This window comes from Lepus europaeus, chromosome 19, assembly GCF_033115175.1.
Source record: "Lepus europaeus isolate LE1 chromosome 19, mLepTim1.pri, whole genome shotgun sequence".
NCBI lineage: Eukaryota > Metazoa > Chordata > Mammalia > Lagomorpha > Leporidae > Lepus > Lepus europaeus.
The window spans coordinates 71,675,411-71,694,232 of NC_084845.1; the positions used below are offsets into that span (position 1 = coordinate 71,675,411).

The 18,822-nt window shown below is 70.4% G+C and overlaps 4 protein-coding genes across 5 annotated transcripts in view; 2 read left to right on the forward strand and 2 right to left on the reverse strand.

Annotated features, from left to right (window-relative positions):
- The window catches only part of ZC3H18 (zinc finger CCCH-type containing 18), a 51,715-nt gene extending 50,455 nt beyond the window's left edge, over positions 1-1,260 (forward strand). For both annotated transcript variants that reach the window (XM_062177639.1, XM_062177640.1), the window contains 2 exons: positions 261-357; positions 532-1,260. In XM_062177639.1, coding sequence (XP_062033623.1) covers positions 261-357; positions 532-730 — 296 coding nt within the window. In that variant the 3' untranslated portion in view covers positions 731-1,260. The remainder of the gene's footprint in view (positions 1-260; positions 358-531) is intronic.
- Positions 1,261-3,356: 2,096 nt separating this feature from the next.
- On the forward strand, positions 3,357-5,818 carry IL17C (interleukin 17C). The gene is made up of 3 exons (XM_062176053.1): positions 3,357-3,452; positions 4,888-5,222; positions 5,557-5,818. The coding sequence occupies exons 1-3, from the start codon at positions 3,357-3,359 to the stop codon at positions 5,816-5,818; spliced, it is 693 nt and encodes a 230-aa protein (XP_062032037.1).
- Positions 5,819-7,925: 2,107 nt separating this feature from the next.
- On the reverse strand, positions 7,926-13,877 carry LOC133748424 (cytochrome b-245 light chain). Its single transcript, XM_062177212.1, has 6 exons — positions 13,792-13,877; positions 9,652-9,721; positions 9,479-9,553; positions 9,317-9,400; positions 8,833-8,914; positions 7,926-8,211 (listed from the first exon to the last, which is right to left on the reverse strand). Exons 1-6 carry the CDS (start codon positions 13,847-13,849, stop codon positions 7,996-7,998), a joined length of 585 nt encoding a protein of 194 aa, XP_062033196.1. The 5' UTR covers positions 13,850-13,877; the 3' UTR covers positions 7,926-7,995.
- A 485-nt stretch (positions 13,878-14,362) lies between these two features.
- Positions 14,363-18,621, reverse strand: MVD (mevalonate diphosphate decarboxylase). The gene is made up of 10 exons (XM_062176407.1): positions 18,518-18,621; positions 18,056-18,126; positions 17,769-17,883; positions 17,245-17,391; positions 16,516-16,715; positions 16,266-16,340; positions 15,899-16,117; positions 15,567-15,682; positions 14,869-14,977; positions 14,363-14,642 (listed from the first exon to the last, which is right to left on the reverse strand). The coding sequence occupies exons 1-10, from the start codon at positions 18,585-18,587 to the stop codon at positions 14,562-14,564; spliced, it is 1,203 nt and encodes a 400-aa protein (XP_062032391.1). The 5' UTR covers positions 18,588-18,621; the 3' UTR covers positions 14,363-14,561.
- Positions 18,622-18,822: the final 201 nt, after the last annotated feature.

The following is an 18,822-nucleotide window of genomic DNA, read 5'->3' on the forward strand; positions in this document are numbered from 1 at the left end:
AACACGGCCCCTGGGAGCCCCCCGAGGAGGTCACACTGACCCTCGTCCACCCTCAAGCCCACGGGCCTGCCGCCGCCGCCCCCCAGTGGGAAGGCGAGGCTGGCCGGGCCCCTCGTCCTAGGCCTCTGGGGGTTCCTTGAACCGCCCCCTCCTGCTGGTGTCTGAGGCCCGCTGCTGAGGGCTGAGAGGTGCCGAGTCGCCTCCGACTGGCCCCTGGCGCGCCCCGGGACAGTGGTCCTGACGCGGCCCCTGTTGCCCAGGGTCTCGGGACCGGAAGTCAGGTGGGAGGCCAGGCTCCCCAAAGCCGGAGCGGCAGAGAGGCCAGAACTCCCGAGCGCCTGTGGCCCCTGCGGACAGGTGAGTCCTGCCCGTGCCCTGGGTGCTGTGCCCAGTGGGGAGGGTGGGCAAGGGGCGGCCCCTGGCCCCGGGAGGCCTGCGCTGCAGACCTGGGGGTGTGAGGTGGGGAGCAGGCTCTGGGACCACAGGAGGGCGGGCGTGGGCTGCCCCCTCACGCTCTGCCCGCCCCTCCAGGAAGCGCCAGCTGTCCCCCCAGTCCAAGAGCTCCAGCAAGGTCACCAGCGTGCCCGGCAAAGGCTCGGAGGCGGGCGCGGCCGGCGGCAAGCCCGGCAAGGCCAGCACGCTGTCCCGGCGGGAGGAGCTGCTGAAGCAGCTGAAGGCGGTGGAGGACGCCATCGCGCGCAAGCGCGCCAAGATCCCGGGGAAGGTGTAGCCGCCCCGCGCAGGGCCTCTTACTGAGGCCGCGTCTTTTTAAAAATTAAAAAAGAAAACAGATGTTTCTCAGCTGGAAAGAAGCCACACATGAGATGAAGGCGACGCCGAATCCCGGCCTCCCACCAGCCCTCCTCCCCAAGTCCCGGCCGGCGGCGGGGCCGCGCGGATTCTCTGTAAATTATAGTCCCCGCCGGCCCGCCGCCCCGTCTCCTGCCCTGGGCAGGCCTGGGTGGCCGGCCAGGCCCTTGGAGCCGCCTCCCTGCCGCGAGACGAGAAGACCGGACACTGGGTGACTGCTGGCCTCCCCCCTCCCCAGGGTCAGAAATATATATATATTCTTGGCTGAAGTCTGGTTGGGAACGATTTCCTGTCTTATTTTAAGCATCAAATTGTTTTAGTTGATTTAAAAAAAGAAAAAAAATTTTCAGAAAAGACCAAAAAAAAAAAAGGCCAAGGGTGTTGTTGGGGCGTCTGATGTGGAGGGTCTTTTTTTGAGGGTTCTCCTAAAATAAAATATTTTGATAAGCAGCCCGGTGGTGAGGTGTCTGTGCCTGGCTCCGCCCCGGCCCCCGTGCGCACGGTGCCTGGGTTTCCCGTCTGCGGGCTGCCCGCCGCCCACCCTGTTGTCTGGGACTTCTCTGGGGTGGGAGTGGGTGGCTTCTGTCCAGCCGTGGGCCCTGGGCCGGGCAGCCGCGGTGGAGCAGGTGCTTCGAGTGTGGCCCCCGGGTCTCCCCTCCCCACGAGAGCAGACAGAGCCCGGGGCCGGGACCGGCCTGCGCGTGGTGGTGGGACCGTGGTCACAGTGTGTGCAGGGGAGGGGACGGGCAGTGACCAGGGCTCGGCCCGGCCTGGCGGACGGCGCACTGCTCTCCCGGTGCAGGGGACCAGGGCCATGCCCGGGACTGGGCCTTGGCGGCCCCATGACTACAGCTCTCCAGGGAGCAGCAGCCCAGCCCGGCTGGGACCCTGGCCCAGACAGGCATCTGTGGAAAGGGGACCCCTCCCTAACACGCCACCCACCGCTCAGTGACTGTCCCATCAGAGCGGGGGTCACCCCTCGGCCCCTGGGACCTCTGTGGCAGCCCCTTCTGGGCTGGGGCGACCCCTGCGTTCCGGAGCAGTCCTGGGGGGCCGCGTAAGGGTGGGCGCTGCTGCTCCCGAGGCCCGGGGGCCGGGGCGGGGTCTCGGGCTTCCTCCTCCTCGCCTTTCCCGTCTTGCCCAACCCGGGACTTCTGCCTTTGCCTCCACGCCCTCGGGGGCGGGCCCCGCCCTGCGCCCTTCCGGCCTCTGCGGACGGCGCTGGGGGCTGCGGGGAGGCTCCGGGCCACTGTTTGGAACCCGGAAACGCCACCCTGGGGTGGCGACATCGCGGGCAGCCCCGCGAGGCCGCCGCCCCCTGCGAAGGGCGTGGGGCTGGGGCCGGGGGGTGCGCGGGGCGGGGCGCTGTGTAGCTGCCGCGTGTCGGGGCGCAGGGCAGCCCCGCGGAGGGCTCCCGCGGGTCCGCCGTCCGCCCGGCTCTCCCCCTGGTTCCTGCGCGCCCGCATCCCACGCGGACGCGGTTTCTCTCCGCTCTGACCCAGCTCCCTGCTAGCGTGCGCCTGGGAAAGCAGAGGACGGCCCGAGGGCCCGGGCCCCGGCACCCGCACAGGAGGCCCCGGAAGCTCCTGGCTTCCGATCAGCTCCGCTCCGCCCTTGTCTCTGCCATAAATAAAATAATCTTAAAAAAATAACCGCCCCTCCCTGACAGGGGCCTGCCCCAGGGAACCCCCGGGGAGACCCCGTGCCCCACTCACAATGTCAGAGCAGGGAGCCCCAGTGGGTGGGTGGGGAGCGGGCACGCTCTGCCCTGCCAGGCCCCCAACCATCTGCGGCAGGAGGGTGGGCTCTGGGGGGTGCTTGGCATGCAGGGGTCAAGGGGCGGGGGCGGGGGCGGGGCTTCTTTCCGAGGAGGAACAGGGACCCCGTCTCAAGACAGCCATGTTGCCTGGACCTGGCACCCCGTCCTGGGCCCCAGCCGCTCTGCGGGGGCTGCTGCCAGCCTGTCTCCCTCCTTTTTCATTCACTTATTTTGAGAGAGAGATTCCCCCGTCCATGCGTTCACTGCCCAAGAGGCTGCAACGGCTCGGGCTGGGCACGGAGGCAACATCCGGGCCTCCCACGTGGGTGCAGGGGCCCAAGCACCTGGGCCATCAGCACGAAGCCAGATCGGAAGCAGAGGAGCCGGGACCCCAACCCATGCTGTGTGTGATCCCGGCTGTGGGCTCCCCTCCTGCCTGAGAGCCACAAGGGCCTGCAGGAGGCGGGGCAGCCCGGCCCTTAGAGGGTGCAGGTCCGGCCCACGTCCCCGGATCCCAGCTCTGCAGACACGAGTGCGAGGAGCTTGAGCAGAGTTGATCCTTGTAGGACCCAGGAGGGGAGAGGCCACGAGGGGCCCTGTGCATGTGGAGGGGTGGGAGGCCGGGGCCCTGGGCCTGGGGGAGCCTCCAGGAGGAGCCAGCCCCCTGCACCCCGGCCCAGCCTCAGGACCACGTGCCAGCCAACTTGTGCTTCCAGCCACCCGTTGGCCGCACTGTATTAGGACAGCCCAGGAAAGAACGTGGGGTGAGCTCCCCGGGGCAGGAAGTATGCAAGCAGGGGGCGTCTTGGAGAGGAGCCGTGCTCGGACTCACTCCAGCGAGTACAGGCCCTGGGACCGCGTCCCCTGTACCACTGAAGCTCAGGTGGCCTCAAACCGGTCCCACTGCTGTGTTCTGGTGCCTGCTCCAGCGCCTGCCCCCTCCCCCCCAGGAGCGGAGGGCCGCAGCTCAGAGGGGCACCTGCAGGCAGTGGGAGTGGCCTGGGCAGGTCCCCTGAGGCTCCCAGCTCCCTGCTGCTCAGCCAGGGCACCCAGCACCCCGAGGGCGGGCGGGCCCCTCCCCTCTAGACTGGAGTTCACTCTGAGGGGCAGGGCTGGAGCAGGCAGTGTGGCCTGGGGTGCCTGGGCCTTGGTCCCACCTCTGCCTGTGATGCAGCGTCCGGGGAGGCAGCAGGGGCAGCTCAAGTCCTTGGGTCCCTGCCGCCCCGCGCGGGAGACCGGGTGAGCCCCGGCCGTAGGCGGTGGGTGGAGGCCGTCTCTCCGAGGTCCGACCTCTGCGTTTTAAAGGCACTCTGGCATGGGACACGGGTGTCCCCAGCCGCCCCCCCCCACAGTGTGCGAATGTCTGCCCCCACCCCAAACGCTGTAGCTTGAACTCCTGTTAGAATAAACCCACAGGGGCCGGCGCTGTGGTGCAGTGGGTAAAGACATCCCATATGGGCGCCAGTTCGAGTCCCAGCTGCTCCACTTCCAATCCAGCTCCCTGCTGTGGCCTGGAAAAGCAGTAGAAGCTGGCCCAAGTGCTTGGGCCCCTGCACCCATGTGGGAGACCTGGAGGAAGCTCCTGGCTCCTGGCTTCCGCCTGGCCCAGCCCTGCCCATTGCAACCATTTGGGGAGGGAACCAGCGAATGGGAGATTTCTCTCTGTCTCTGTAAACCTGCCTCTCAAATAAAATAATCTTAAAAAAAAAAAAAAGTTCTGACAAGTTTCACAGTAAAGCATCCCCAACCTTATTAAATAAATAAATAAAACGCCGAGGCCTGACCCCAGCCCCCTCCCCCCACGTGCACCCCCACTCACAGGCGCTCAGGTCCGGGAGCAGCGGCTGCACGCCCCGGCCGCTGGGTGGGGGTGCACAGGGCGGGAGACCCAGTGCGGGAGGCGGAAGCGCTCACGCCGGGCACTTCCCAAGGAGCAAACTGTTGGATTTTCCCCAGGTGTGGCCCCAGGTTTAAAGAGCCGGCTGCAGCCAAGTCGGCCGCCAGGTGCAGCCGGGACTGTTGCCAGGGGTGAGGCTGCTCCCGGCCCAGCCGACACCACTGCCGCGGCTACTGAGATGGTGAGCCCAGCGCCCCGCCCCCCCCCCCCCCCCCGCAGGATGCTGGGGCCTGGCCAGGAAGGGCTGGGGTCTGGAGCCCAGTGTGAGGATGGAGCCCCCACACCGAGAGAGAAGGGGAGCCAGCTCCCCCAGGCCTCAGAGCCCCTAAGCTCGGTCCCCGTCTCCGCAGACACCTGTACCCCATCTTTCTGCAGGCTCGGGGGGAAGCGAGGCCCCCCCTGACTGCCTGCTGTCCCCCAGATCCTCCCTGGAATCCTGCTTCTGACCTGGCTGCCCGCCAGCCTGGCCCACCCCGGAACCCCACTCTGGAGAGGCGCCCATGCCCACAGCTGGGGGGCCCCTCGCTGCTACTCGGCTGAAGAACTGGGCTCTAGCCAGACCCCGCCACACCTGCTGGCCCGAGGTGCCCGGTGGGAGCAGGCCTTGCCTGTATCTCTGGTGTCCAGCCTGGAGGCGGCAGGCCACCGGAGGCGGCACAAGGGGCTCCCGGCTGGGCCCCACTGCCCAGTGCTGCGGCCGGAGGAGGTGTTGGAGGCAGAGACCCACCAGCGCTCCATCTCGCCCTGGACGTACCGGTGAGGGCTGCAGGGTCTGTGCTGGCCGGTCCCCGCTCCCCCCTCTGGGCACTGGGTCCCTGCAGCAGGTTCCCACCTGGTCGGCGGGCAGACTCTCCCTCCACCCTCTGTCCACCGCCGGCCGCCAGCTGGTCTGTGCTTGCTGCTGTCCCTCGCCCAGCACCAGGGAAGACCCTCGGCCCCCCTTGAGCCCCTGCAAGGCCACCCGCCAGCCCCCTCCCACCCCTGTCCTTGGCTCTCCCCCAGGCCCCTCGTGAGCGCGCAGAGGGGCGAGCGGGCGGGCAGGCTGCCTCGGCACGTGTGAGCTGGGGCCTCACTGCCGTCGTCCCCACAGCGTGGACACGGACGAGAACCGCTACCCCCCGAAGCTGGCGTTCGCCGAGTGCCTGTGCCGGGGCTGCATCAGCACCAGGACGGGCCGGGAGACCCGAGCGCTCAGCTCGGTGCAGCTGCACCAGAGCCTCCTGGTGCTGCGCCGCCGGCCCTGCTCCCGCCACGGCTCGGGGCCGCCCACGCCCGGGGCCTTCGCCTTCCACGCCGAGTTCATCCGCGTGCCGGTCGGCTGCACCTGCGTCCTGCCGCGGTCGGCCCGGTGACGGGGCGTGGGCGGCTCCCTATTTATGTGTATTTATTGCTTATTTATGTCCCCCTGCCCTTGAGAACGAGTGCGCGGCCACTTCCACGTTTACTGCTCTGCGCACACGTGCGTGTTAGTAAACGGATCAGCACCCAGGAGAGGAAGTTCCGTGGCTCCTACGTCCTCGTGCGCCCACGCCGACCCCGCGCGCAGCGGCTCCCCAGGAGCGTCCTGGGGCGGTCTGCGCATGAGCGGCAGGTGCGCGGGGGCCGGAACGGGGGAGGCACAGGTGTGGCCCATCAGCCCCTGACCACGCCGCTGCCTGGGCCCGGGGCTTGCTCCTCGGCCTGCTAGGCCCGCGTCCACCAGGGCGCCAGTCCAGGGCCGGGTCTCCACTGGACTCCTCGTGCTGTCCATCCCAGACCCGGGCCACCAGGACCACGCTGCCTGCGCCTTCCCCCGCTGCCGCCGTTTTCCCAACGGGCCTCGCTGGTACAAAGGGGGCCGGGGCTGGGCCTCAGCCCCTCACCCTGACCGCCGTCTCCCTGCCGGGCGGTTGTCCACACCTCCCGTGGCCGGCCAGCCATCCTCACTGATTTGACGCCTGCTGTGTGCGAGTGCCTGGAAGAAACCAGGGCTCACCCCCAGGAGCCCAGACAAGAAACCTCAGGAAGGCTTCCTGGAGGCCGCGCGTTTGCCGAGAGCCTGGGAGGACTTGTTCAACACGCACCTGCCGAGCTCCTACTAAGTGCCGCACTACTCGGCACCGGGAACAAAACCAACCCCTGCCTTCCTCCCCACTGGCCCATAACTGGCCGTCAGTCCGTCCATGGCGAGGAAGGGGCACCGAAACTGCCCACGGGGCAAGGGAGGCCTGGCCGGGAGGTCTGAGCCGAGAAGACCAGAGAAGGGAAGGGCGGAGCCACACTGTGTTCCAGGCAGCAGAGCAGCCGTGCGGAGGGAGGCCCCGAGACGGCTGGGGCCCGGCGTGTCCGAGGGCCAGAGCGAGGTCAGTGTTGGGGAGCCGGGGCGGGGGGAGGTGACAGTGGGGTCAGAGCGGTGGGTGGGGGCCCCGAGAGGGCTGGGGCCCGTGTCCGAGGGCCAGAGCGAGGTCAGTGTTGGGGAGCCGGGGTGGGGGGAGGTGACAGTGGGGTCAGAGCGGTGGGTGGGGGCCCCGAGAGGGCTGGGGCCCGTGTCCGAGGGCCAGAGCGAGGTCAGTGTTGGGGAGCTGGGGGGGGGTGACAGTGGGGTCAGAGCGGTGGGTGGGGGCCCCGAGACGGCTGTGCGGGGCCCGGCGTGTCCGAGGGCCAGAGCGAGGTCAGTGTTGGGGAGCCGGGGCGGGGGGAGGTGACAGTGGGGTCAGAGCGGTGGGCGGGGGCCCTGAGATGGCTGTGCGGGGCCCGGCGTGTCCGAGGGCCAGAGCGAGGTCAGTGTTGGGGAGCCGGGGGGGGGGGAGGTGACAGTGGGGTCAGAGCGGTGGGCGGGGGGCCCTGAGATGGCTGTGCGGGGCCCGGCGTGTCCGAGGGCCAGAGCGAGGTCAGTGTTGGGGAGCCGGGGGGGGGGGAGGTGACAGTGGGGTCAGAGCGGTGGGTGGGGGCCCCAAGAGGGCTGGGGCCCGTGTCCGAGGGCCAGAGCGAGGTCAGTGTGTTGGGGAGCCGGGGGGGGAGGGAGGTGACAGTGGGGTCAGAGCGGTGGGCAGGGGCTTGTGGGGCGAATCCTGGGGTGTGGTCTGCAGGGGCCGGGCAGGCGCAGGTGCGGCGGATTCTGACTTACACCGGGGACAGGGCTGAGGCTGGGTGTGCAGTGGGCGTGCACAGACCCGGGACGCGGCTGACCGGAGGGCGGGCATGGCTCTCATCGAGGGGCTGGATGTCGGCTGCGGGAGGCCAGCGAGGAGGGAACCCACCGAGGTCCTTGGCTGATGCATGGCTGGCGAGGGGCAGATGGGGGTGCCGGCCCGTCGACCCCCAGAACCAGGCCAGGACTGTGCTGAGTAGAAACACGCGTGTGGAATGTGGGTCCACCTTTCCTGGGGTACACGGTATGTGGTGGTGGCTACTCCAGGGGTCCGGCGGACCCTGCTGCAGGCAGCCCCGCCCCAGGAAGCACGTACACTCACGCACACGTGTGGTGTTCACTGTGTTTACTGCAGGTGGCCGTGGCCGCTCGGGGGAGGGGGGCAGTCAGAGGGGGCAGTCACACGACCTCGTCCGTCACGGGGATGGGGTTGACCCGAGGGCCTCCTGGGGGACCCCCGACCGGGGCCGCGTCCTCCTCCCCGGGCTTCTTGCGGGCCTCCACGGGGGGCCGGGGCGGTGGGTTGCTGGGTGGTTGCTTAATGGTACCTCCCACCTGCGGCCGCTCCTTGGGCCGGGGCTCGATGGGCGTCCACTGCTCGCCTCGGACGGCCGCCTGGGGGCAGAGGAGGACTGTCTGGGCCAGCCAGAGCCCCCGACCCAGCGCCTGGCCCGGCCACTTCTGCACGCCAGGGGGGCCCAGGGAGGGGGACAGGCTGGGGACTCCTGGGTTTCTGGAAGAATCCCTGGGAGCCAGTTCAATGATCTTCAGAAGGTCATGAAGGGGGTTGCTGGGTCTCCTAGAGTGAGAACCATGTAAGACGCGCAGGGCGGGAAGTGGGGTTGGGGCCACGGTGTGGCCTCTGCATTGCAACGTAAAGCCTGGATAGCCTCGTTAAAGAAAAAAAAAAAAAAAAAAAAGAACCCCTGGGAGCCGCTGCCAGGCCCAGACTGCAAGACCCCAGGAGCTGCCGGGCCTCCTCCAGGGGGCCCCTGCCACCATGGGGGGATCAGAGGGTTTGGATGAAAGGACCCCCAGGCTGCGTCCTCGGCTGACCATGTGTCCCTCCTGGCCAGCCGTGTCCCGGTGTCCCCGTGTCCCCGCTCTGAGAGCCTGTGTCTGTACAGTGGGGGCTGTGGTGTGGGCGGAGCTAGCCAGATGGCCCTGGCACTAAACCAGGGCCTGCCTTGAGCCCCTGGCCAGGCTGGGGGGCGGAGCCGCGGCCGGGGCACTCACCAGCAGGTAGATGATGCTTGCGATGACCAGGCAGACGGTCCCCAGGATGGTAGCAAGGAGGAAGCCTGCAGGCACCGACAACCTGGGGGGAGGGGCTTGGGCAGTCGGGGGTCTGCAGCCCTGGGCCTGGGGCCAAGGCCACACAGTCTCAGGATGAGAAGGACGCAGAAGCACCGCCCCCTGGACGCCAGGGCCCGGCTCTGCCCACATGTGGCTTGAGTTTGGCCACTGCCGCGGGCTTTGAGTTAAACCCTCACAGCCCTGGGCCGCTTGCTCTGGGCCACAGTGGCCACGCTGGCCACGCAGGGGCAGCCCCGCCACGCATCAACCCCGTGTGAGGACACGGTCCAGGCAGCCAGGGGAGCCCAGTGCACCCCAGAACCCCAGGTGTTAGGGAGCAGACGCGGAAGCTAAGCTGGGCCAGAGCCAGCCCGGGTCTGTCCCGGAAGAAGGGGCGCCCCCCCCGCCCCCGCCCGTAACTCACGCCAGGTGCAGCGCGGCGCGGAAGTAGTAGTTCCTGGTGAGCGGCCCCAGGAGCTTCAGCACGGCGGTCAGGTAGCGCTGTCCACTGCGGGTGGACGCGGGCTCAGGATGCGCCCGCCCCCGCAGGGGGGCGCCCCGCCCGCCGCCCCCTGCCCCCACTCACCATCGCTCCAGGGTGGAGCCCTTGGCCCTGCTGCCCCGCGGGTACTCCAGCAGGCAGACCAGCACCCCCGCCGCGCTGGGTCACGGTTAAGGAGCTGCGGGTCCCAGGCAAGCGGCCGCGGTGGGCGTGGCCTCGGGCCCCCGCCCCGCCCCCCGCCGCGCGCACAAGGATACATGGCGTAGGCGCCGAAGTACCACTGGGTGAAGCGCCCGGCCGTGGCCACGATGCCTCCCGTGACGAGGACTGCGGGGTGGGGAGAGGGTTAGGAGGCGCGCCCCTGCCCTCCTCCACCCGCGTGGGCGCTGCCCTGGAGCCCAGGCCGCAGGCCCCGGCTGGACCCCTGCTGGACCCCGGCCCTGCCCTGGAGCCCAGGCCGCGCGGATCCCGGATGCCCTCCGGGTTTGCGCCTCGTCCCACGCTGGCGGTCCCCGCCCTGGATCCTGGGTGGGGGCCAGCTGCTCCAACCCCTCGCTCCCGGCTCGGGTGGCTCTGCGGGGTCTCCTGGGAGCAGCACACGTGTGCACGCCTCTCCCTGGGACTCACAGGCGACGGTCTGGTGGGTGCGAAGGTGCACGTGACACGACATCCGTGGTGGCTCCTGAGGGCACTGAGGCCGCGCGGCCGTCACCACCCTCTCCCCAGAACTCCCAGAATTCCTGCAGGCATCTGTGAACATCAGCACTACCCGTGAATGTCAGGTGACCACGGCACACGTGTGTGCACCCGTGAGGTTAGCATGACGACGGTGCACGTGTGCACCCGTGAATGTCAGGGTGACCACGGCACACATGTGTGCACCCGTGAGGTTAGCATGACGACGGCGCACGTATGCACCCGTGAATGTCAGGGTGACCACGGCACACGTATGTGCACCCCGTGTCAGCACTCGGCTGCCCCGCTTCTGATCCTGGGAAAGCAGCGGAAGCCGGCCCCGGTGCTCGGCCCCTGTGCCCACGGGGAGACCCAGATGGAGTCTGGGTTCTTCAGCCTGGCCCGGCCCTGGCTGTTGAGGCTGCTGGGCAGTGAGAGCTCTCTGCCACTCTGCCTTCGAAATAATTTTTAAGATTTATTTATCTGAAAGATAGTTACAGAGAGCGGCAGAGATGGAGCGACCTTCCATCGCCGGTTCACTCCCCACATGGCTGCCCCGGCCGGAGCTGCGCTGATCCAGAGCCAGGAGCTTGATCCGAGTCTCCCACGTGGCTGCAGGGGCCCAAGCACTTGGTCCTCCGCTGCCTTCCCAGGATTAGCAGGGAGCTGGATCGGAAGTGGAGCAGCCGGGTCTCGAACCAGCGCCCATATGGGAGCAGGAGCTGCAGGCTGGGGCTTCCCCCGCTGAGCCACAGCGCCGGTGCCTAAATTTCTTTTTAAAGTCCACCCCTGCAGAAAGTCCTCACACCCTGTCCTCTCTGTCCCTGGACCGCGCCTGGCTCCTCCCCTCGCCCCGGCAGCTCCTTCCTGGCACCCTCTGTGCTCCGTGTCCATCTCCACGTCTGGACGCCGCTGGCACGGGGCTGGTGCAGCCGGGCGTTGGTGGCGAGCGTCACGTTCGTGCTTGGTGACCGCGGTGCTCCGACGGCGTCGGCGGCGGTGTCCTGGCCTGACCAAGCTCACCCTGTCCTCGCTCAGTGTGGCCATTCCTGGTTATGCCTTGGCGCTGTCCTGGAGCTCCCCGCAGCCCCGGCCGGAGCGGCAGTGCCTGCTGTGCGCATGCGATCGGCCCCTGGCGCTCACTGCTGGCTCCGTCCCGTGGGTGTCCTTCCCGCTGTCCAGGCAGCCGGGGCCCAGTGGGTCTCCCGCCTTGAGACTGGTGCTGTCGAGCAGCATGCCCGCCTCTGGGCTTAGCTGGCCGACCCTCTAGGGGCCAGAGTGCCTGTTGCCCCGCTGCCTGCCCGCCCGTCAGGCGACACGACCCCACGATGTCACAGCCCCTCCAGAGCCGACCTCGGTGTCCACCTCCACCACTCCCCCCCAACCAACAGCCTCTTCCTCCTCGCGCCCCCGCTTCCCTGGGGTCCCCTTCCGCCTGGCTGGGGCGTGGCCTCCTGTGCGGGCAGTGGGTGTGGTGGCCACGTGGCCCGTGGGTCCTGCATTCAGGAGAGGCCTTGGCTGTGTTTGGGCGCCTGCTGCCGGTGACGGGAAGCTCACTGGCCGCTGAGCATTCCGGATGTGCTGCCGTGCTCTCCGGCCCACGTGTCCACACGGAGGACACCGGCTCGTCCTTGTCACCCTCAGCCGTGCGCCTGGAGCTGTCACCACGCGTGTGGCGGTGCCTGCGCTGTGCCCGCGGCCGCGCTGTGAGGCTCCCAGCTCAGCTCATCCACTGCCTTTTCCTCGCTTTGTTGCTTTCAGTTTTGAAAAATTTATTTTCATTTGGAAGAAAGAGGTCTTCCGTCGGCTGGTTCACTCCCCAGATGCCCACGGTGGCCAGATCAAGCCAGGAGCTTCTTCCGGGTCTCCCACATGGGTGCAGAGCCCGTGCCCTGGGGCGTCTTCGGCTGCTTGCCAGGCCACAGCAGGGAGCGGGATGGGAAGAGGAGTGGCCGGGCGTGCCGAGGGCTCTGCTTCACCGCACCTGTGGCCAGGCAGACCTCCCACCCCCATTCCCCCGTCCCTCTGCTCCGGGGGCATTTTAAACACGCTCCGCCCCTTTCAGATGGCGCCAGAGGCCCCGCCCCTGCACACACGTGCACCCCTGTGCATGGCGTGGGCCAGCTGTCCCCTGTCGAGTCCTCTGTGAGGCCTGTCGGGGCAGTGCTCGCCAGCCCTCAGGCCCACACATGGCATGGCCAGGGGCTGGGGTCTGTGCTGGCCGGGAGACCCCCGAGCTGCCCTCCTGGTCTGACTCCAGCATCCTGCCCGAGGCCCAGCCTCGGCTGAGACCCTGGACGCCTGCTGCCTAAGCGCCTGGGCCTTCTGGCCCGTTCCTGAGGGCAGCCCCAGGTCTCGGGCTGCGTCCTCCCCTCCAGGTCTCCCCGTTTTTTCCGTGCAGACTTCCTGAGCTGGGTCCCGAGCTCGGCTACATATTAACTTTTTTGGTGTGCATTGGAGCGTGTGCTGGGGAGGAAGGGCAGCTTCCCCCTGCGGTCACCCAGCCACGGGTGTGGCTGACTCATCTCCAGGGCGTAACGTCCCCTTCCGGGGCCTCCCGACCATCCGCCACGGGGCAGAGCTGCTGGCCGCACCTGCAGCCCTGAGCTAACCCAGTTCCAGCAGTGACCGGAGAGCACCGCCGTGGGCTGGCAGGGAGGGGGCTCGTGGTCTCGCGTGGGGAGACTGAGGCCAGCGCCGGGGCTGCAGCAGAGTGGGGCACAGGGGACGTGGGCAGAGGAAGCGGTTTCCTGGCGGGGTCCCCGTGCCACTGGTGAGGAGGGAGGCAGGGGCTGGCACGGCCAGAGCTGCTCCGAGCCTGGTGGTCGTCCCCATGCCGTTTCAAGAGGTGTGGAAGCACAGCCAGCGAGCTGCTGACGGCTCCGGACGGCCCGGCAGCCCCACACAGCCCCAGGAGGAGCAGGGCTGGAGGCCTGGGAGACGTGCCGGCAGGTGTCCCGCTGACCCCTCGTGACCTCTCTGGCCTGGATGGTCGCTGCCCCTCTAACAGGCGTGGGAACCAAGCCGCCACCCCCCCAGTCTGCCTCCTGGGGGCGTCCTGGGAGGGAACAGGGGGTCCGGCACAGAGCAGGGGCAGCAGGTGAGGGTCCCGTGGGGCCTCCCTACACTGACCTGCCACGTTCTGAGCCATGGGGCTGAACAGGAGGCTGTGGGCGCCTGCCCCAAAGCCCGTCCAGGCTGTGGCCCTCCAAGCTCACTCCCCAGTGCACAGGGCGTGGCCCTGAGCTGGGACCCTTCCCACCCACCCACATGCTCCCTCCCGAGGGTCGGATCGCAGCTGAGCTGGGCGGTTCCTGGGGACTGGGCCTGCCCGGGTTGGGAGCTCTGGCAGTACCGGGCCCCAGGCCCCTGGTAAAGCAGCCCCGGGCAGCACGGCGCTCTGGGCGGGGTCACCGTCGGCCTAGCCCTAACCCCACTGACCCTGCCGGGCACCCGGTGCAGGGGTCGTGCCCGGCTCTGCCTCGGGACCCTCCCCCGTGACCCCGCACCGTCCTCCCTGGGAGTTTCCCAGCCAGGCGGAGCGGCGGCTCCCGGAACCACCGGGCGCAGCAACACTTCCGCCGGCAGCTTCCTCCTCCGCGGGGCGGGGGCGCCGTGCTCCCTCTGCTCCCGGGGCCGCAGCGACCCCCGCCCACGATCTCCGCCCGCCCACACCGTCGGGGGAATCTCGGCCCGGGCCCAGCGGCCGGGCTCGCACTCACTCAGGCCGGACGCCAGCGCCTGCTCGTTAGCCCACATGGCCCACTCGATCTGCCCCATCGCGGTCGCCGAGGCTCACTGAGGCCCGCGCCGCCGCCGCCGCCCGCCGGGGGTCGGCCCCGCCCCCGCCCCGCCCCCGCCCCGCCCCCGGGCCGCCTGCGGACGGCTCCCTGCCCCCAGCTCCTCTGCCCATCGCGGTGGCCCGGGGCTTCCAGGGAGCCCCAGTGCCGCCCCAGGACAGGGCGGCGCCCTGGCACCAGGGTCCCAGCACCGCTTCCTCCCCGGCCCTGGGCTGCCCGGCTCCCTCCCTGGGGAGGCGGATGTGCCCCTGGCCCTGGACACGCCCAGCAGCAGTGGCCACAGCCCTGGGTGAGGCAGACCCCGCCCTGACGGACACCCCCCCACCCCCGGCAGTGCACAGGGCGGGACCCTCGGGGCCCTCTGTGCTCGCGGGGTCGGCCCGGGGCACAGCGGACATCGCAGGCCGTGCTGGGCCCGCCCTCCAGGCCGAGGGCTGTCCACGGGCAGGGCCTGCTGGGGCTGTGGGGAAGGCGTGCGAGGCAGGCGGTCAGCGATGCTGGCTTTATTCCGCGGCGGTCACGCAGCTCCGCCGGCTGGGGAAGGGCCAGTCCACCTGCACCGGGCCAGCGTCCAGGGCCGGGCTGCAGGCCCAGCAGGAGCGGTGCTGCGGCGTGAGGGGCAGCCCCGGCCCCCCCCCCCAGATGCCACGCAGCTGCAGGGGGTCCGGTCACGCGGCGTCACGCTGAGGGGGTCACGCGGCGGGCCTCGGCAGGCCGTCGGGGCCCAGGAGGTGCGCTTGGGGGTCCCGCAGGACCTGAGGCCCCGGCCCCACCTGAGGGAGGGAGGGCAGAGGTCGGAGGCCTGGCCGGGGACCAGGTGCCGGCCCCACCTCCGGAGCCCTGACCAGGAGCCGGGCCACCGCGCCCCGCGCCTGGCTCGGGTCAGCAGGGGACGGGGACCCGCAGCCCTGAGCAGGGGGCGTGGCACCGGCCAGTCTGGGCAGGCTCGGGGTGGACCCCGCCCCCGCCCATGACGTCACGCAGAGGGCCGGGCCTCACCTGGGTGGAGATGATGTACTTGACGCCGCCAGGCGTGGGCTCCAGGGCCAGCGCCGCCTTGAGGTCGTCTGGGAGAAGTGCAGGCGCCACCTGCAGGCCCTGCACGAACCTGGGAGACAAGGCGGGGACATGCGTGTGCGGCCACACGGGCAGCGCAGGAACACACGCGTGTGCAGCCACACAGGCAGCACCCACAGCAGACAAGTCCTTGGAGGCACAGCGGCCATGGTGCTGACGGGGATGGGACCCCCACGGCCCCTCCGTGGCTGACCCGGTCAGCCCTAGGCGCACTCTACCGAGACACAAGGCAGAGCTCGCGAGGCCCTGGCCGGGGTCCCCTAGGGGAGGGTCTCAGAAACCAGGAGGCTCTGGCTCGCTCCTGGCCCCGCGGGGCTGCACGGGGGGGGGGGGTGTGAGTGGGCAGAGCTTCCGCGGGGGGTGTCTGGTGCGGCCCGCGGCTGTCCTGGGCCAGGCCGGGTGGCGCTCTCGGCCCCCACACACCTGCCGCCTTCCCCAGCCCCCGCTGAGCGCGTGGCGCGTGTCCTAGCACGAGGAAGCACGGGGTCGGGCACGTGGGCTGGGGCGGCGGGGGCCGCACGGGGCCTGTCCCCCCATAGGATGGGGCTGTGGCTGCGGGGGCCCAGGACGGGGGCCGCACGGACCCTGTCCCCCACAGGATGGGGCTGGGGACCACTCACTTGTCGCCGTTTGACTCGGGGGGAAAGCTGTGCCTCACGGCAGCCACAAACTCGGCCACGGTGTCCTCCAGTGTGAAGACCACGGCGTTGGGGCCAGCATCAAACGTGTACGCCACCTGCGAGCCACGGGGGCACCGGCTTACTCACACGGGCCCCGGCAGGGCTGACTGCCCTTCCCGGAGGCGGGTCTCTGGAGGGCCACCTGGGCCTGCCGCGGCCACGCCCCCTGCCCCCACCTGGGCCTGCCGCGGCCACGCCCCTCCCCCACCTGGGCCTGCCGCGGCCACGCCCCTCCCCCACCTGGGCCTGCCGCGGCCACGCCCCTCCCCCACCTTGGTCTGCCCGTGGTGGGCGTTGAAGCAGTGCACCAGGTGGATGATGCGCCTGGAGGTGTCGTTGAGGTAGAAGATGGGCGGGAAGGTGTCCAGGCAGGTGGCGTGGAACTGGTTGCTGTCCCTCATGGTCAGCTGGCCGAAGCCCTGGAAGTCCCGCTCCTGGATGCACCGGGTCATCTCCCGCATGCGCGCCGGCACCACTGCCTCGGCCCGGAACTGCTGGGCACGGCCGCTGTCAGCCTGAGGCTCGGGCCAGCCCCGCCCAACTCAGCTCCGCCCCCACGAAGCCCCTCCCCTCCCCTCAGCCCCGGCCACTCGGCTCCGCCCCCATGAAGCCCCGCCCCGCCCCGCCCCGCCCGCCTGCCTTGAGCAGGGCGCTGGTCTCCACGCTGGTCTGCATGCCCACCGTGCTGCCCGTCAGCTTCTTTTCCGCGCTCACCTGCACCAGAGCGGCCAGTGCTGGGCCCACGATGCAGCCCCAAGCCCTCCCCGGCGGGGGTCACGGGACAGGGACGAGGGTCTGGGATGGCTCAGCGGGGCCACGGGTGGGGGAGGCGGCTCAGCAGCCTGGCTGGCACCGGCCCTGCTGTCCAGAAGCCCCCGCACCCACTCACCACCAGGATGAGGACGCGGAGCTCCGGCCAGTGCGACTCGGGTGCCACGGGCCGGGCCACGCTGTCCGTGCCGTCAGCCTGCACTCCCATCTGCCACTCCACGAAGCCCCCGTGCAGGCTCCGGCAGGCGCTGCCCGAGCCCCTGCGGGCCACCTCCGAGAGGTCGCTGTCCACCCCGTAGACCTGGGCCAGGGTGTAGGCTGCAGACACAGGGGCATGGGCGGGGGACTGAGGCAGGCCCGGGGTGCAGGGGCCAGGAAGGCAGCCAGGCTGGGCTCCCCCACCCCTGGGCTCTGAGATGGCCCCCACGGTCAGCATGGCCGGCCTCCCGGCCACGCCCTGGGCATGTCACGTCATGGCCCGCAGGCCCAGATGCTCACTGACCAAGAGGACGCCCTGGAGGACAGAACCCACCCCCTGGCACCTGGACAGCCAGCAGCCTGGGGGACCTGGGTGGGGGAGCAGGGCCACACCAGGGCAGGGGGCTGGGACAAGGCCCAGGAGGGCGTGAACCCGCCCGGCTGTGGGGAGCTGAGACTGAGATGGACAGGGGTGGACTCCGGCCGACGCTGGGCCTGAGGCCAGCTCCCTGAGCCACGAAGCGGTGTGCGGTGGCCCCCAGATGGCCCGCGTTGGGGCTGGGAAGACACGGTGGGGGCCAGCGCTGGGCTCCCTGTGTGCCGATCGGCAAGGCCCTGCCCAGGAGCCCGCTCCCGCCACAGCACCCACCTAGGCAGGCGTAGCCGGCGGCCGAGGAGGCCAGGCCCGCGGCGGTGGGGAAGTTGTTCACTGAGGCGATGTGCACCTTGTAGCTGGGGCTTGGCGCCAGCGCGTCCCCGTCCTGTGTGCGCCTCCGCTCCCGGGCCAGGCGGCGGACTGCCGGCGAGAGGCAGGGCCGGGTCAGGTGTGCACTGGCCCCGCGCCTGCCATGCTGTTCCCGGAAAGCCCCGGAGCCCGGCCCCAAACCGGCGCCAGGGGACGTGTCTCGGGCACTGGGGCACGGTCCCTGGGGGTCCCGGACTCACTCTCCCGCAGGCAGGCCTGGGGCACGGTCCCTGGGGGTCCCGGACTCACTCTCCCGCAGGCAGGCCTGGGGCTCGGTCCCTGGGGGGCACGGTCCCTGGGGGTCCCGGACTCACTCTCCCGCAGGCAGGCCTGGGGCTTGGTCCCTGGGGGTCCCGGACTCACTCTCCCGCAGGCAGGCCTGGGGCTCGGTCCCTGGGGGGCTCGGTCCCTGGGGGTCCCGGACTCACTCTCCCGCAGGCAGGCCTGCAGGCGCGGCTGCCCCACGTCCTCCTCCCGGCCGTTCAGCCAGATGCGGTCCTCGGTGAAGTCCGGGCTGACGGCGGCGGTAGTGGTGGTTCTCAGCTGGAAGACGGCACAGGGCCACCTCAGGGCCACGCACCCTGGGCGCTGCTGAGGCTCGGCAGCAGGGCGGGCGGCGTGGGGCAGAGCCAGGCCAGAGCTGCGGGCGGGGCCGTGTGCGCTGGCACTGGCTGGGGCCGGCAGACCCCTCCCCGCGTGGGGCCGGCAGACCCACCTGCTCCTGGTGCAGGGTGACGCTCAGAGACGAGTTGATGGGCAGCACCAGCTCCTCATCCCGCTTGCCCCCTGGAACAGACGCCGAGGGCCGGCCAGTGGGTGCCCCGGCCCCCTCCTCGGGCTGGGCCACGGCGAGGCCTGGGGCGGCCGGGCCGGGGGCTCCGAGCGGCCGGCAGGCGAGGCAGCCCGGCCGGGGGAGAGCGTCCCCTCGCGGCCCCTGGCCCTGCCCCGTCCCCGCGCCGTCCGCCTCGCTCCCGCCGCCTTGTGCGCCCGGCGCCCCGGCCCCTGTCCACGGGACCCACGCGGGGGTCGCGCTGCCCGGGCAGGGGCCGGACCCCCGCCGCGCGCGGAGCGGCCTGGAAGCGAGGGCTCGGGGCACAGCCGCGGACGGCAGCGGGGTCGCAGCGCGGGCCCCAGCGCCCCGCACGGACCCCCGCCCCCGGCACCGCGCGCCACTCACAGTACTTGATGACCGCGATGTTGACCGGGGCCGTGCAAGTGACGGCCGCCAGCGGCTTCCCCGAAGCCATGACCACGCAGCCCAGCGCCCCCAGCCCCACGCCCCCAGCCCCACGCCGGCCGGCTGTGGCAGATCCACGCCTCAGGGGCTCGGCCGCCTCACGCGCTGCTATGCGATTGGCCCGCGCGGGCCCGCTGTCGGCGCGGGGTCCAATCAGCGACGGGCAGGGCCACGCTTCAACTCTCAACCAATGGGCGGGATCGGACCATGGGTCGTCGCTGCTGAGCCCGCCCTCTGTACCCGGA

What these genes read in the sequence shown, in the direction of transcription:
- IL17C (XM_062176053.1), top strand. Translation starts at nt 3,357, where the DNA reads ATGCAAGCAGGGGGCGTCTTGGAGAGGAGCCGTGCTCGGACTCACTCC. An exon ending in CCTGTACCACTGAAGCTCAG is followed by an intron (nt 3,453 to 4,887) that starts GTGGCCTCAAAC and finishes GCTGTCCCCCAG; the next exon opens with ATCCTCCCTGGAATCCTGCT. An exon ending in ATCTCGCCCTGGACGTACCG is followed by an intron (nt 5,223 to 5,556) that starts GTGAGGGCTGCA and finishes TCGTCCCCACAG; the next exon opens with CGTGGACACGGACGAGAACC.
- LOC133748424 (XM_062177212.1), bottom strand. Translation starts at nt 13,849, where the DNA reads ATGGGGCAGATCGAGTGGGCCATGTGGGCTAACGAGCAGGCGCTGGCG. An exon ending in GGCGCTGGCGTCCGGCCTGA is followed by an intron (nt 9,722 to 13,791) that starts GTGAGTGCGAGC and finishes CCCACCCCGCAG; the next exon opens with TCCTCGTCACGGGAGGCATC. An exon ending in CGCGCCGCGCTGCACCTGGC is followed by an intron (nt 8,915 to 9,316) that starts GTGAGTTACGGG and finishes CCCTCCCCCCAG; the next exon opens with GTTGTCGGTGCCTGCAGGCT.
- MVD (XM_062176407.1), bottom strand. Translation starts at nt 18,587, where the DNA reads ATGGCTTCGGGGAAGCCGCTGGCGGCCGTCACTTGCACGGCCCCGGTC. An exon ending in CGCCGGCTACGCCTGCCTAG is followed by an intron (nt 16,716 to 17,244) that starts GTGGGTGCTGTG and finishes CTGTGTCTGCAG; the next exon opens with CCTACACCCTGGCCCAGGTC. An exon ending in AGTACATCATCTCCACCCAG is followed by an intron (nt 14,643 to 14,868) that starts GTGAGGCCCGGC and finishes TCCCTCCCTCAG; the next exon opens with GTGGGGCCGGGGCCTCAGGT.